This window comes from Nicotiana tabacum, chromosome 22 (assembly GCF_000715075.1).
Source record: "Nicotiana tabacum cultivar K326 chromosome 22, ASM71507v2, whole genome shotgun sequence".
Classification (NCBI taxonomy): domain Eukaryota; kingdom Viridiplantae; phylum Streptophyta; class Magnoliopsida; order Solanales; family Solanaceae; genus Nicotiana; species Nicotiana tabacum.
The window spans coordinates 40,196,286-40,212,691 of NC_134101.1; the positions used below are offsets into that span (position 1 = coordinate 40,196,286).

Below are 16,406 nucleotides of genomic sequence, written 5' to 3' on the forward strand. Positions count from 1 at the left end.
TATTATATAAAATATAATAATTAATAGATTAAAATATTTATGACGTGTATGAAAAATCACGAGAAGAAAATATACTCGTTTGAATCTTTTGTGAGGGTCAAAAACAGAATTACATACAAATACGGGTGTGTATTTGGCATCAATCATCGAAAAAGGAAAACGAAAAGGAAAAACAACCACCTTTACGTTACTCTCGGCGCGTACATCTTTTTTCTTCAGTCTCTGGATTGAAGCGCGTGAATTCGCACGGCTATACCAGCAAAGATATTGCCTAAAACAATTATATTTTTGTGGAAACACAGCTGCGAAATTCCAAAAAGAGCTCACAAATTATCATCCGAAGGCAGCAGAGAGAAGAATCCCTTTTCCCCCAATTTTCTCTCTCCAAAAGCAACAACCAATCTCAGACCCCACAATTCTCTCCCTTTAAACCCCAATTTCTCAGGACCCAAACCCCCCAATTTCTCAGCAATGCCTGCTTCCTCCTCAGGTGCTCACAAAACCCCCCCATTTCTTTTAAATTTCTATAATTTTAGTTTTTATTTTAAAGCATTTTATAAATTTGATTTGGAAATGGTTGATTTATGTACTATAATTAGTTATTTAACGGATCCGAGTGTTACAAATTAACTAGTAATTTGTTGTTAATTTTTTAGAGACGAGGAATAGGTGGAGGAGGCGGAAGCGGGAGCCTTTAATTTCAAGGAAGGCCAAGGCCCAACAAGATGATGACGTGTTTGAAGAAGAAGAAGACGAGGAAGATATTGACCAGCAGGAAATTGAAGATGACGACCATCGAAACCCTAGCAATTCAGTGGATCGGAGTAATTACTCAGTTGAAATGGTATCAGAAGCTGGGGACCGAATTAGCGAGTTCCCTTTAGTAGTTAGACGTACTGTTACTCGGCCTCATTCGTCCGTCCTGAATATTGTAGCGACTGAGAAGGCTGGGCAGTGTGGGGAGAGTAGGCAGAATGGGGTGGTGTTGGAGAATATGTCGTATGGGCAGCTTCAGGCGCTTTCAGCTGTGCCTGCAGATAGTCCGGCTTTGTTGACTGAGGAAAGAGGAGAAGGCAGTGGGGGTGGTTCGTATGTGATCAGTCCTCCGCAGATATTGCAGGGTCGTGGTGTGGTTAAGCATTATGGCAGTGCAAGTCGAATTCATGTTGTGCCAATGCACGCAGGTAATCATCATACAATGTGCTGATGAAGAGATTTTTTTTATATCATTTCATTACTAGCTGGAACCTTTCTTTTAAGTACCAAAATACTTTTTTGCTGGTGAATAATGATTTTGAACAAGAAAGGATAGACTATGGTGTATGAGTTAGAGTTAAATTCTGTCAGGACTTAACTAATTTCGGAAAAAAGTGAGTTGCATTTCCCCATGGACAATTGTGACCATTGGATTTTAATAACTTCCTAATTTGCTAAACTTTAGGAGATGGAGCAATTTTTGACCGTAGTATCTAGGGTTATTGAAGGTAAATGCTCACCTGTCAGATCACACTGCTTGCTGGGCGCTGGCACTAGGACCCTGAAAGACTCTTGATATAGAGACTTGTTGTGATTATATGAATTCCCTTTCACTTTCTTTTGAGTATTGCTGCCCTTATTGTTTGAAGATTGTAAACGAATAAAACCACCAAACCACGTCACTTTGGTAAGGTTCTTCACCAGGAGTAGTGGATCTTATAGCATATTTTGATAGGTCAGAAGAGGTGTATGTGATATCTCACAGGAAGAATATGAGTTTCTTTCCGTTATTAGCTAAGCAAAACAGAGGAATACAAATTTATCAGGTACTACACGGTGGAAAAGTTTGTCTTCCGTCCAACTAAATATCATTTATAGCTTGGCTTTCTCCTTGCAAGATTTAGGATATTTAGTACTCTATGGATTCATTAACCTTCCAATCTTACCATGTGAATCGGAAAAAAACAAGAACTTGGATCCTCTTTTGTACTTTAATGTCCAAGTATAATGTTGGTGCATACTTGTGAAATAGATGCTAGAGGAAATTTACTGAACTAAAGACAAGAATGCTAAGATTTGCATGTGTGGATGTGGAGTACAAGAGTTAATTTATTTACTTAAAATACTAAGCGAAGTTAATTTATTTGGGAGGGGTGAAAAAAAAAAAAGCTTAGCATGTGCCATTTTCGAGAAAATGATCAAAATGGTCCTTAATGTATTGGGGTTAGTTTATTTTGGTCCCTGTTATATGCACCCTAATGAATATCGTCCTTAATATATAGAAAAAGTGTATCATTTTGATCTTCACCCCTAAAAGCTAACAAATATGTTAAAAGTGCTGTTAAGTTTAACCCTTCAAAACAAAACAAAACAAAAAAAAAAACCCAGTCTCATCTCTATGATGAGCTACGGCAATGGAGCTCCACGAAATTAGTGAAGAAAGAGCCATCAACAGATAGACCTTCAGTAAGCGACAAAATCGGAAGGAGAAGAAACCTTGTTTCATAGATTTGGAAGCCTATTAAAGAAGACAATGACTAAAGCACTATCCTGATATATATATAAAAAGATAACAAAATGATTCCATTTGTTTCTTGCTCGTGTTGTCCCTTTTTTTTTTGTTAGCAAATAAATGAAGAATTGAAGCTCCCACCATTTTAGTAAATCAACAGAGAATTAGAGATCCAACCATATTGAAATAAGTGCACACACCTTATACTTTGTTTGAGATAAATGATATTTCTGTAAAGATTCTTAGAAATTTTTGGGAATTAAAGAATATTTCTGCAGAACAAAGACGTTTCTTCTAATTATTGTTTTTCTTTATAATTATGAATAAGTATTTTGTGAGTATTTCAAAAATATGCAACCAAAAAAATTGTTTGGAAAAAAACTTAACAAGTACTCTACAACTTTTTCTGAATCTTTTCAAAAGACTTCAGACCTCACATTCACCCGTTTGTTTGAAAATTTTCAAAAAAAGAGTTTGTAAAATTTTGCGTTTGTTTGAGTTTTTTTGCAAATGATTAATTTTATTTCAATATTTTGTTTTTCCTAGAAATGTTTGGGTTGGTTATTAAATTTTTTAACTTTTGCTAAACAAACAAGAGTCATTTGCTAGAACTTCTTGATACCCAGATCTGCTGCGGTCAATTTTGATCTTATCCAAAAAAAAATAGCCCGTAAATTCCTTCCCCAAAACTTAAAGGTATGTTCTTTTATGTATGCGAGAAAATAAAATGGTCGATAGCTGAGATTTGGAGCTTTCCCTAACAGTGAAAAGGGAGGGGTTTGGTTTCATGGAGCTCCTACCCCGGAGCTGACAGAGATGAGGCTAGCTTTCCTCTTCTTTTTCAAAGGATTAAACTTAACAGAACTTTTAACAAATCTGTTAGCTTTTAGGGTTAAAAACCAAAATGATACATTTTTTCTATACATTAAGGACCATATCCATTAGGGTGCACATATCAAGGACCAAAATACACCAACCCCAATACATTAAGGACCATTTTGATCATTTTCTCTGCCATTTTCTACCATTGTAAAAATTTTCGCATGGGCTTTACCAAATTAATATCATGCGTTCTTACAGGGTTAAAATAATAGCTATCTTGAATTGCCTAGATTTTTTCCACGAAGAGAGTGGCAGGTACCAGTATGCTATAGAAATAGTTTGCCTTAAGAATTCTTTTTTTTTTTTAAATTTCAGCAGTCTTTGACAAATTTGTCTACACTGCGAGGCGAATCCGTCAGAGAATAAGAAGGCTGCCCCTTAGTTAGGTACACCAGAAGGCGAAAAGTGCTGAAAGAGCTCTAAGGTCCATTGGAGCTTTAAGCGCAAAGCGCAAATAAAGCATGGACTTTAATGAAGAAAGGCGCAAATGGAGAAAAAATACAAATATGTATTTGTAGTCCAAGACTCATAATTATAAGCATGAACAACAAATATATGGACAAAGAGTAGCATTCTTGGATTTGTATCTGGATTATATTCTCTTTCACTTTTGAGACTAGATTAGCAGCTTAATGCTCCATTGCTGTACCTCTTAGACCACCTATCGATTTGTTCTTGAAATCAATGTCATTGTCTGTGTTGCTCATGGTCTCCATTTGTAGGTCCGTTAGTGCTTGAGATCTTTGTACTGGTATGTCTTCTATGTATTTTTGTTTTTTCTTACTTGTTGAGATCTGCGTACTTTAATCTTCTTTATGTATTGTTGTTTTTGCTCTCAGATCTCTGTCTAATTTGACCCTTTGTATTCCTTCTTCTGCAAGCAGATTGGTTTTCACCTAATACAGTGCACAGATTGGAAAGACAAGTGGTGCCGCATTTTTTCTCTGGAAAGTCAGCTGAACATACACCAGAAAAATACATGGAATGCAGAAATTGTATAGTTGCAAAGTATATGGAGTTGCCTGAAAAGCACTTGTCAGTTGCTGATTGCCATGGGGTTGTAGCTGGTGTTAGTGCTGATGATGTAACTCGAATTGCAAGGTTTCTTGATCATTGGGGGATCATCAACTACTGTGCTGTTCCTCCTAAAGGTGAGGCCCTAAAAGATGTCACATTGTACGAGGACTCAAACAGTGATCTCTGTGTTCCAGTGGCTGGTTTGAAGTCTATCGACAGCTTAGTTCAGTTTGACAAGCCTAAATGTTGTCTCAAGGCGAGAGATGTTTATCCTGAACTTGTGCGTGATTTTGATGATGACTCCGACTTTGACAACTCAATCCGTGAACTGTTGTCTGAACTACGATGCAATTGTTGTTCTCGCCCTGTTTCACTGTCGTACTATCAGTCACAGAAAGAGGTATATCACACATACTGTTGTCTTTGCTTGTACTTGTTATTTTCTTAAATGTTGCTACCACTATAGCTGTTTTCTTCCTCAAATGTTTTTGCCATTTATGGATTTTCTTTTAGTCTACCATCGAAGACACTAATTCTCCTCTGAATATCCATAGCTCTTGGATCATCCTTCTACTCCATATAACTTAAGTATTTGGTTAATTAATACTTCGCTTCCTAATGTTGGTTTAGATGTACATGCTTTTCAACAGTTGTCTTGAGCATTAGTATACTGTGTGCAATTGCAGCATATTAGAGTACAGTGATCTTAAGTTTTCTCCTTTCTGTGCCTCCAAGTTAAGCCGAGGTCAAACGGTGGGGAGAGAGAGTGTGTGGTAAATTTCCAATTCGAAGTCCTTTGATGCCTTTACTTGATTTCCAGACAAAAGCAAAACTTACCCTGTATTTAGCTTCCCGTCGATGAATTAGGCTAACCAATATGAACCTGCTCCGATTGATATGAACTTGGACTGTTTGATTTTAGTTTCATATAAAAAGCAGCATGGCAGTTATACACGTGCTTATGCTTAATCTATTTCTTTGTATAGCAGTCGGCCAAATATAATTGGTGATACTGTGTTGAAATCCAGCATCCTTTCAAAATTGTCATCATTGAACAGGTAAGTTAGAATGCTGTAGGGGTTACCAGTGTTTCAGAAAAGAAGTTGCCAAAGGTTAACAAAAAGAAGGGAAAAGCAATAGTCTAAGAACCTTTCTTGCTAGCAAAAAAGGATATATATGAGATTATGAAATTTTTTCTCTGCGACATTATTTGGAGCAGATATTATGTGCAACTAAAAAAGTTTGCCCTTCATTTGGCACATAGGCATGCGATTACATGACTTTGGATGAATATTTTGAGTGGATGCATTCAAAGCTGACTTGCATTTTCTTTGACAGATTGATATTCTATTGTGTTTGGATTGCTTCCACGAGGGTGGATTTGTCACTGGTCACTCTAGCTTGGATTTCGTCAAAGTAAGCTCTATGAAAGATTATGGAGATCTAGATGGAGATACTTGGACTGACCAGGAAACACTATTGCTTCTCGAGGGAATGCAACTCTACAATGAAAACTGGAATCAAATTGCAGAACATGTTGGCACCAAGTCAAAGGCACAGTGCATCCTTCATTTTGTCCGCCTGCCTGTGGATGGTGCCCCATTGGAAAATATTGAACTTCCAGGTGCATCTGGTCCCTCAAGTTCTTTTGCGGGTGAAGATCATAACAAATCTTATTCAAATTTGAACGGGAATCTTGCAGGTGAGACAGTGGACTTTTCTCATTTCCTTTTTCGTATGATCACAACACTGAAGCTCTAATATTCTCGTCCTTTATCCGTTTATGATACAGGACCAAGCACTGAAAACCTTGATTCTGATAGCAAATTTCCTTTTGAAAACTGTGGCAATCCAGTAATGTCCCTGGTAAGACTTTGTTATTGTAAACATGCTCTTATGAAATGTGTACTCCTCTTTTTCATATGAAGAGACTTTAGTTCCTAGTTTCTGCTACGTTATCTGTTGATTCTTGAGGGATGCTGCCTTCTTTTTGTGGGTCGGGAAAGGCATGCCTTCTGTTAAGAACGCGAATATGTCAATGGTTCTTTATCTTTTGTTTCTCTTCTATTATCCTCCTTTCGAATCTCTCTGTGTGAAATTGTGGAGGACAATGCATATCCATGAGAGCTTTAGAGGGTGTTTGGGTAAGCTTATAAAAAGGTTAAACCAGCTTGTAAGCACTTTTTGACTTTTCTACTTGTTTGGTAAACGCCAAAAGTGCCTATAAGCCAAGTACTTATAATTAAGTGATAGGTTGGTGACCCCCAATTTATAGCTTTCAGCTTATAAGCGCTTTTGGTTTTACAAAATATTTTACTGTTTTATCTCTATTATTTTTGTAATCCCTGAAATACACTTCCGAAAACAAAACCCCCTTCCTCTCCAGTTCATTTTCGCCATTTGCCCTTTTCCATGAGTAATATTTTTAATTTTAATTTACCAAGACAAAGTGCTTATTAGCGCTTTTTACCCAGAAAACCAACTGCTTATTATCAGTCTTGGGACTTCTATCCAAATGCAAAGAATCCTGAAGTTATTTATAAAATTAGCTTCAACATTTAGAAGTACTTTTCATTCTTATTAGTTACTTTTAATCTATTAAAGAAGAACGGGCTCTTAGTACCATTTCAACGCATGCCTTTTCGCATCAGTTATTTCATCGAGGTAAGTTGGTGGAGAACTGGATCATCCTTTTTTCTGTAACTTGCAGAAGGATTCCATTGTCCCCTTATGGTTAGATGGTCGTCAAAGTAGGAGTTAGCAGATGAACTATATATGAGAAAGATTAACAGTAAAAAAAAACTATATATGAGGAACATTATGGAAATCTTCCATGTGAGATGGTTTCTTGAAAAGATTTTTCATGATGGTAAAAATGTTAAAGCAGTGAAACACGTAGAAATTCATAATGATGCTTCTAAGAAAGAAGATGCAGAATTTGATAAAATAACTTGTCTAGTGATATTCCTTTTTCTTTCCAGAAATTAGTGATGTTATCTGCAGATCAGACCAAGTTAGTATGGTCTTCTCGTCTATTCCAGCCTTTATTTTGTATTTGTTAAATCAAAATTCATATTTGATTTTCTCTCTAGTCTCTACTGCAATCTATTTACCATTTCGTTTTAAAATCCTGGAATGATTTATCAGATCCCAAATCATTACACAATACCTTTTCACTTTTGTTCCATGCTGCGTATGCAACATGGCTTTGTAGAATTAATTAATTAAACTAGGGAAGACCTTAGCAGAACTGTCAAGAATGAGGCCCTGGGCCTGGATCTACCTGTTCTTAGGTTCAAGTTCTATTAGAATGAGATTTTGCCCAGTTTGAGGAGGTTAGTGTCTTGATTCTCTTAAAGTGTACGTCCCTATCTGAGTCCTTCTCCACTAGTTGATGGTGTAGAAATTGCCTATTATCAGTGTGACCAAAAAGAGGAAAAAAGATAATAGAAACCCTGTCAGAACCAAGGGGAGGCTATAGCCCAATCTGGACATCGTAAGAACCAAAAGAAACTAGAAAAGTATTTATCCAGTTGCTGGGCTGCCTAATCTCTACATTTTTGCTTTTATGCTTACTCTGCTCTCCCTAATCTCGCCTATAGCTTGTTACATATTAGGATTTTTGGCTAAATGTGCTTTATTAAGCAGTTGTCTGGAGTACATTTACTTTGACTATGCCATACCGTTTATGATATAGACAGTTGAGAGCGCATATGACTTCTTATACAAGGTAGAAATAAAAAGAAGAATTTTTTTAGCTCTCTACTGTCTGTAGGTTGCTTTTTTGGCATCTGCCGTGGGACCGAGAGTTGCTGCAGCATGTGCCCATGCTTCCTTGGCAGCATTGTCCAAGGATGATACTTTAACATCACGGAATATGACTCAGATAGATGGATCTACAGCTAATAACGGGTGTGTATATCTACTGTTCTTTCTTCATCAATTCTGTATTCGTATTCTATTCTGCATGCTAGTTTATTTAGCATGTTACTTGTGATTGTTGATATGAATTTTGGGCATTTTCTGTGATGCAGAATTTCCGAAAGTTTTCTCTATTTTAGTTGCTTTTGTTACCATTATTGACCCCATTTGTATGATACAAGCATTGTCTCATTAGTTATTAATGAATTCTTTTGTGATATTTCTGCAGTTTACTTTATTTGGTTCTTTTCTTGCTCAAAATAATTAAAAATATTGCATTTTATAAGTATGTGAGCCGTGACCTGGAGAAAAACCAAAATATATAAGTATGTACTACAGAGTAAAACTTCTTAGAGACAGCAAAACACGTGGAACAGTCTATTTTTGGCTGTATATGTTAAACTGGAACTTGAATTCATGACTCTCCATCCACGTCTTTGGCCAGCAAACTGGAGACCTGCCATCCCCATCTGGCTGATGCCTGAAGTCAGAGACCCATTAGGAACATCCCCGCAAGGCTTTACTTCTTTCTTTCCAACTGCCCAAGTGTTTCTCCTCATTCTACCTTCTGCATTTGGTAATTTGTGCTTCACGAAATCTTGTATTTCAACTTTTTAAATTGTTCTTTCCCTTTTAGTCATCTATGTTGTTTGCACAACCCTGTGCTTTGGGAGCATCTAAGTCTAAAAATCTTGCTGGTCCATCTATAGAGATCCATTTTGGCTTTTCACTCTCTCAAATAGACAGCAAAGGCAGACTCCACTATAACCAACAACAAAATTTAGATTTAGGTTTAACATAGGGTACGCGGCTTTTTCTAGTGCAAATATTATGAGAAAAAATTAGAGATGTCTGACTTCATGCATTTTGTTGCATTCAGCAACTGGTAATACCACAAGTATTAGTTTCTTATGGAAGGTGATGGATGAAACATTTCTAACGGGCCTACTGATCTAAAGATATGTACTTGCTTCCATACTTGCAGGATCAGTGTAGGAAGAATTCATGGAAAGGATGGAAGTCCTCATGGAGATGTTGGAAATTCTTATCAGCTAAAAGGTGGCTATAAATTGAACTAGTACTATTCTTATTTCATCCTTCCAATAATTCTCTAATATAAACTTCTCAGATGAAAAGCCGGGAGGACAAGGTCCATGGGGTCAACACGATGCTGGAGGTGCTCCAGTGTCCACTGAAAGAGTAAGAGCTGCTGCTAAAGTCGGTCTTGCAGCTGCAGCTATAAAGGCAAAGCTTTTTGCTGACCATGAAGAACGTGAGATTCAACGGTTATCTGCAAACATAGTCAACCATCAGGTAATTTGCTGAAATTGTAATTATTGGACTTAGCTCCAAACTCTTTACGTATATCCAATTGGTAATCCATTGGAATTTTCCACATATCATTAGCTATTAGTTGACCTCCTGTTGAGTCCATTTCATCCTCTTTCTTTCCCGTTTTCCTTTGGGTGTGCTCTTTATTGCCGTATTTTACTTTTAGGCGGTTGGGTTTTTCCAATTATGACGGCCTTGTAGGTGCACTACATACTTACAATGGGGTCCCACTGTACTTGAAAGTTCTACCAAGGGGCTGTTATGCGCTGTATGATTGGAGGGTAAAACATTTCTGTAGCAATATTTGAGATCTCTGAGCTGAGATGGAATGGGCTTATTTGCTGAAACTTAGCGAACAATGGGCTGTTGAATATGTTGAAGCACTGCTGCTAAAGCTCTCTCTTTTTTTTTTGCTGGTAGTTGGTGGTATTTAATTGGGTCAAAAAAGTTGGAAGAGTTTGGTCTGAAGAATTAGGGTTTGCTGGAGGGTATCAAGATCTCTGAGTTGAGATGGAATGGGCTTATTTGCTGAAACTTAACGAACAATGTGCTGTTGAATATCTTGAAGAACTGCTGCTAAAGCTCTCTTTTTATTTTTTTATTTTTTGCCGGTAGTTGGTGGTATTCACTTGGGTCAAAGAAGTTGGAAGATTTTGGGTCTGAAGAATTAGGGTTTGCGGGATGTAACCGAAGAGTTGTGGTTTGAGGTCGTCTGGATGAAGTTCACTTCGTCATCATACATACCTTCTGCAGATGATAAGATCAATCAATTATGCCTTAATCCCGAACTAGTTGGGGTCAACTGAATGAATCTTTATTCATTCTACTCTATTCAGTCACATTCCATTCCGATACTAAATAATTTATCTCGCGAGGATTTCTCTAACTCTCACACTTGTATCTAGATGAAAATGCTAATAAAGTGGACGTACCAGTCGTCTAACCAGAATAAAGAGATTCAGAATGAAAGGACTCATGATAAAGACTGGACCTAGTGTAACTACAACTAACTGACGAGATGCGTAAGCAATCACTTTACTGTCCTGCATCAATACCACGCCAAGTGTAATACGCGAAGCGTTAAGCTAATCCCAACTGCTTGTATTGCTTATGTAGATACTTTCTTTCTATCTTTTTTTGTTAGTTACTCCATTGATTGGAAGAGAATTTTGGACGTTTGAGATTACTTTCCTCCATGTGATTTTAGGTCTACCTCGTTTCTCGTTATCACCTTCAATCATCATATTATCCGACTTATTGGTGCATAGAAGGTCCGCATAGACATGGTCAGACATTTTTATGCGACCTTCTCCATTTTCTTTCAGCTATTGAATGTGATCATTTCTAATTATGCTGGACCACTTCCATAGTTCCATCTTAATATCCACATTTCTACGACATTTATCTTGTGGATGTATTGGGCCTTAAAGACCAACGGATCCCATATAAAGTTGATGGTTTCACGAGTTTTCGTAGAACTTGTCTTTCAGTCTATTAGGGATCTTCCTATTGCGTAGCGTTTTTCCATTTCAACTATCCTATTTTAATTCTATTTGCTACATGTTTATCTGACATGTCACTTTTCTAGAAGATTGATAATTAGATTTCTGAATTATCTGCATTTAGGCACCACGATGGGGTCTCATCTCTTTATATTCATTCTTCATATGGGACAAAATTTACCGGGCATGTGTCTACTTATCCTAAAACCCTCACTTTATGGTGTTTTTCCATAGTTCCAGCTTTTATTCGACTCTCTTGCTAATGTTTTTTAAATTATATCTTCAGTAGATTATATTTGGAGTTAGCTTTCTACTAGATATGAACTTGTTAAGAAAATAAAATTTTTGTGTGAACAAAATGATCATTTGGCTACTGGAACCCAAAAAGTTAGCTAATGAGGTGAGGATTGTTCGAGGCCATATAAGAAGACAACAACCCATTCCCTCAACGAATGTAGGATATTGTAACACCTCATGGCACGCCTGGGTTGGACATCTGGAGCGTGGACAACATAACATCAAGCCAACATTGGGTAAACCAAGATTATAAATATGTTTGACTCTAAGACTATATAAAGAAATAGAATTTGGGCCTAATTCAACCCCTAAAGTTTTTGTTATGGGGTGAGGATTGTGCAAAGACCATATGAGGAGACGACAACCCATTCTCTCAACCACATTCATTTTCTCAAACAGTGTGGGGCACTCTAAACTTATGATGATAAAATTTGATGCCAGTATAATAAATTGTTGATAAATTTCAAGTTCTCCTTGGATTTATGACCAAGTAAGCCTCGAGTACCATAGTTTTTCTTGTGTTTGCTTGATATTTTTGAAACCATAAACATGGCATCGATAATAAGTTAAATAAGTCACTTCTTCATAAAAAAGAAGAAGTTAAATAATAGTCACTTCTCACCCGCTTTCCTTCTAGTCCCAAAAGGAAAAATGGCAAAAGGTAATATTCAAAGAGTGCAAAATGGAAATGACTGGAGGAGAAAATGAAACGATAAGTCAATGAAGTTTGTCCTGTTAAGGAGCATAGGAGACATACACCGTTACAGACTTACAGTTACAGAGTATTTGCCAGTTGTTAACCATAAGTTTAATATTAAATCTATTTTTATCGTTGTTTTGTTTCATGTCTATTGCATGCGATGTATGCACAATCTTGAGTCAGTTTTATTCCCAGCAGTCCTTTACTGGAAAGGAAGGGATGGTAGTACGGTACTAACACTGTTTTACAAGTCCTAACTGGGAGCTTCTTTTGTGGATTCTATGTTTGCATCAAACTATGTTCGGTTTAAGGATCTCTTCACCTTTTTGTTGCAACAATTTTGATTTCTCTACTACTTTCCCCATGCAGTTAAAGAGGTTAGAGCTGAAGCTGAAGCAGTTTGCAGAGGTGGAGACCTTGTTAATGAAAGAATGTGAACAACTGGAGAGAACAAGGCACCGCTTTGCTGCAGAACGTGCTCGAATGATGACAGTTCAACCTGGTTCAGTTCGAGTATCCCGACCAATGGGTGTGTCTGGTGCTGGTGCGCCGGTGGTCAGTAACATAGGAAATAGTAGGCAACAAGTTGTTTCAGGTCCTCTACAACAAAGTTTTATTTCTGGATATGGAAACAACCAACCAATGCATCCCAACATGTCATTTATGCAGCAACAAGGGATGTATGGATTTGGCCCTCGGCTGCCTCTCTCAGCGATACACCCGTCCTCTTCAACACCCGGTATGTTTAATGCTCCAGCAAGTTCCCAGCCTGCTCTCAGTCATTCAATGCTTAGACCTGTATCTGGGACAAAATCTGGTTTGGGTTGAGTGAAGAGTGGTTAAGCTTGGGATTTGCTTCAATTTATTTATCTGTGGTTCTCTTCATTTCCTCAATTATTGGGGCGAGAGAACAAATGAATTACAGCTGCAGTGCTCTGTCAGACGGATTGAGACAATATTGAAGCCAATCGACTGAAGATGCAGCTCGGACTGACAGTGCACTGGCCTGATTATCCAAGCAGGAGTGCTCACATTTGTTGCTGCTTTATGCAGCTAAACTTAATCCTAGAAACAACTTGTACTATATTTCGGTATCTACTGTGAAATAACACTCTTTTGGTAACAAAAGTATGAGACTAGGGATCTAGAAACGTAGTTTTGTGCAGTAGAGGTAATGAAGATGGAGAAAAAGGGGGAATGGTGTCTTTAGGTACATGCCTTTTCTTGATGAAAGAAGTTGTGTAACAAAATTGTTGTGTCAATTCCTAGATTTGTAGTCCCTTTGTAATCCAATTTCCCGAGTAATTTAACTAAGCCTTGTGGTTGAATTGCACCCGAGCTTCAGAAAGTGATCTCGTCCAACTTTAGGAAGCTTTACCTGCATTTCTACTCGTGTACTAACTGTTTTGTTAGTACAAGTACTGCTCACAATGAAAACAGGGATAAGTGACCAACATTTCAACCAAGTTCGACTCTTTTCTCCACTGATTTTGTTATTTCATCAGACAAAAAGAAAATTGTTTCTGTACTACATATTCAGTGTAGTGGTTCAAAATTTTTCACAGAAGGAGCGATTTTAGAGAATTCTAGGAAAAGGGTCATCAATAACAACGTTCATTTCTTGAGAAGTTACAATGTATAAGTTATTAAACTGTTCCGATCACACTGTATAAGATGTGATGTTATGTTTGTTATGAAATGTGTAATGAATTAGTGTGGTCTTGTTAGACAACAATAAATTGTGAATTGTGTGACGCTGTTATATATGAAAAAGTTGAAATATCATAATTGAATTTGATTATTAGGATTATTATATGTAAGAAGTTGTTGAATTGAGTAAATTTGTTGTTGAGGAATGAAATTGTTTCTGTTGTTAAATTTCTTTTGGCTCCTTTTACTAGATAACTATTGCATTTTTCAGCTTTTCAACTGGAGATCAGAGTCGCGATTTAGAAATAAATACTCGGTTGTGGGTCAAATAAACTATCAAAATTCAATCATCGCACTTTGAAGATATGATAAAAGTCTCGAGGAATGAACGATTAACAGATGCAGATTTAACGGATATAGTGTTTATGAAAGTTCTGAGGTTCGACAATTTTGCTTCTCTATACAAAATGACGATTTTTATTTAATACTAGTGTAATATTTATTTATTTTGCAAAAGTAGCCAAAAGAAAAAAAATTTCAAACGTGACATAAGCATGCAATATTTCTGTTTGTTGCTCCAGGTCAACCTCTTGTAGTGACTATTCGAAGTCGTACTTGTTGACTACTAACTGTACACGGGCGGATGCAATAAAGGCGGTGTCATATGAAATCGTTTCGCAGTAAATTTTTTGTTAAATGTATATATAAATAATTTACAAAATACCATATAACTACAAAATGCAGTAAGTGTGACACCACTTGTCATCAAACTCTTCTTGGCCAGTTGGTGGATATACAATCCGGCTTTCCTTGTATTTTTTATTTTTTGGATCAATTAAGTTATTTTGTTAAGTTTTTATTTTTTAATTATTTTACTTTTTTGTTAGAATTTCTTAAAATAGTTTTATTTTATGAGTGTACTCTATAAAATTATTTGGGGTTTCTCAAATAAATATTTTAATTTATAATTCAACTTAAATTTCGATAGATTATCCGAAAGCATCTTTCATATATACTTTCAAAATCAAGTTCAGAATCTCAAAATTCATCTAATTTGAAAGAAAGAGCCAATGGTTGGAGTAACATCGACAAGGTGAAGAAGTTAATTTAAATTCCTTAAAGATTGACTATGAGAAAAGATTGACAATTCGAAAATATTATTCAAATAACCATGATGCAATAAGAAGAACATATCTTCAAACCAGGTCTTTTCCAACCTCGAAATTATAAATGTGACACCGCTTATAAAAAATTAAAATAGGTCCACAATTACGTACTTTTGTGTTTCTTTATATTTTGCTATTTTCCCATCGTTAATGATTAAGGTTGATGTCGGCAATTGTAATTTACGTTCTCTGACTTTTACCAACTATGAAAATGTCTAGTTAGTCGCATTTGTCTAGTGTTTTGTGTTTTTAAAATATTAAAAACAAAGACAATAATTTCAAGTATATGATTCTTGAAAAAGAAATACGTAACCAAACAGTACAATTTTTTGTTCAAAAGTCATGATGTGATTCTTCATGATATCTCTCCAACCCTCAAATCTGGATTCAAGATTTAAGCTCTATAAGTTCAACATTTAATGTTTATTATATTTTTAAAGTTATTTACAGGTTATTGCAAGTTAAATGGATTTTTTACACATAAATTGTGCTATATATTAGAATTATTGGGTTCAAATAAACCCGATACCGCTATATTAAATCCACTCCTCCTTGAAATTGGATACTACTAATAGAAAATTTTATCACTTTGGAGACTAACAGGATCTTGTTCTTTCCATACTAATAAGCTCTTTCTCGTGCCTTTGACAAAATTTCACAGGCTCGACTTTTATTCATTACAGTCCTTATAAGTCATTCGAAGAACAAAAAAAGAACTTTTGGTGATTATTTAAAGTGAATGATCCAATTAATTTCAAATTAGCTTTTATTGAGATTTTAGAGAGGGAAAAAGAAAACAATAAAAAAGTAGTACTATATGTCGCTTTTTGAGTGGCGACCTACCTAACATTTAATTTTTTGGCACACTTTCTAACTTTTTGTGTCGAGATTAGTCGTCACAAAAGCTAAAAATAAAACAACAACAAGGACTAATCTTTTGTGGCAACTAAGCTCGACACAAAAGTTAAAAAAATGCCCTACAAAATAGATGTTATGTAGGTCGTTATTCAAAACGGCGTCAATGGATTAGTTCGATCCAAAACTTGAGATAATGGGTGTAAACCAAAAATGAATTCATAAGTAGTTGTTAATGGAGTTGAGGTTACCAAATTTTGAGGTGTCGGTATCAATTTATGTCGAATTGCTCCACATATAGTCCCCCGAACCACATTTTCTAAACGAACCAAAGCCAATCCGAATTGATCTTATAAAAAATCTGCTACAGAATGAATACGTTTATTTTTCAAATGATTCATATCGTCAAGTGCACCCATTCCAAATTTCAGTCGGTATATCACTACTTTTGGTGGCAATTTAAGAGGTCGCCAACGGTATACGTCACTGAAAACCCTTTTTCCCTGTAGTGTCTGAATATTTATTAACCAATTAGTTCCTTTGAATATTTGTTTTCAAATTCCAATCAAGTGAAAATTCATTTTCGTTTTATATGA

General features: G+C 36.2%; 1 protein-coding gene across 1 annotated transcript; it reads left to right on the forward strand.

Moving 5' to 3' along the window:
• The first annotated feature begins 287 nt into the window (after window positions 1-287).
• LOC107810873 (SWI/SNF complex subunit SWI3C) lies at window positions 288-13,467 on the forward strand. Its single transcript, XM_016635701.2, has 9 exons — window positions 288-490; window positions 657-1,184; window positions 4,255-4,787; window positions 5,726-6,089; window positions 6,180-6,253; window positions 8,163-8,299; window positions 9,294-9,367; window positions 9,438-9,622; window positions 12,509-13,467. The coding sequence occupies exons 1-9, from the start codon at window positions 472-474 to the stop codon at window positions 12,965-12,967; spliced, it is 2,373 nt and encodes a 790-aa protein (XP_016491187.2). The 5' UTR covers window positions 288-471; the 3' UTR covers window positions 12,968-13,467.
• The last annotated feature ends 2,939 nt before the right edge of the window (window positions 13,468-16,406 follow it).

Excerpts from the sequence above, each read along its gene's own strand:
- LOC107810873 (XM_016635701.2), top strand. Across the intron at positions 1,185-4,254 it reads TGTTGTGCCAATGCACGCAG|ATTGGTTTTCACCTAATACA; the intron begins GTAATCATCATA and ends TTCTGCAAGCAG. Across the intron at positions 6,090-6,179 it reads TTTGAACGGGAATCTTGCAG|GACCAAGCACTGAAAACCTT; the intron begins GTGAGACAGTGG and ends TTTATGATACAG.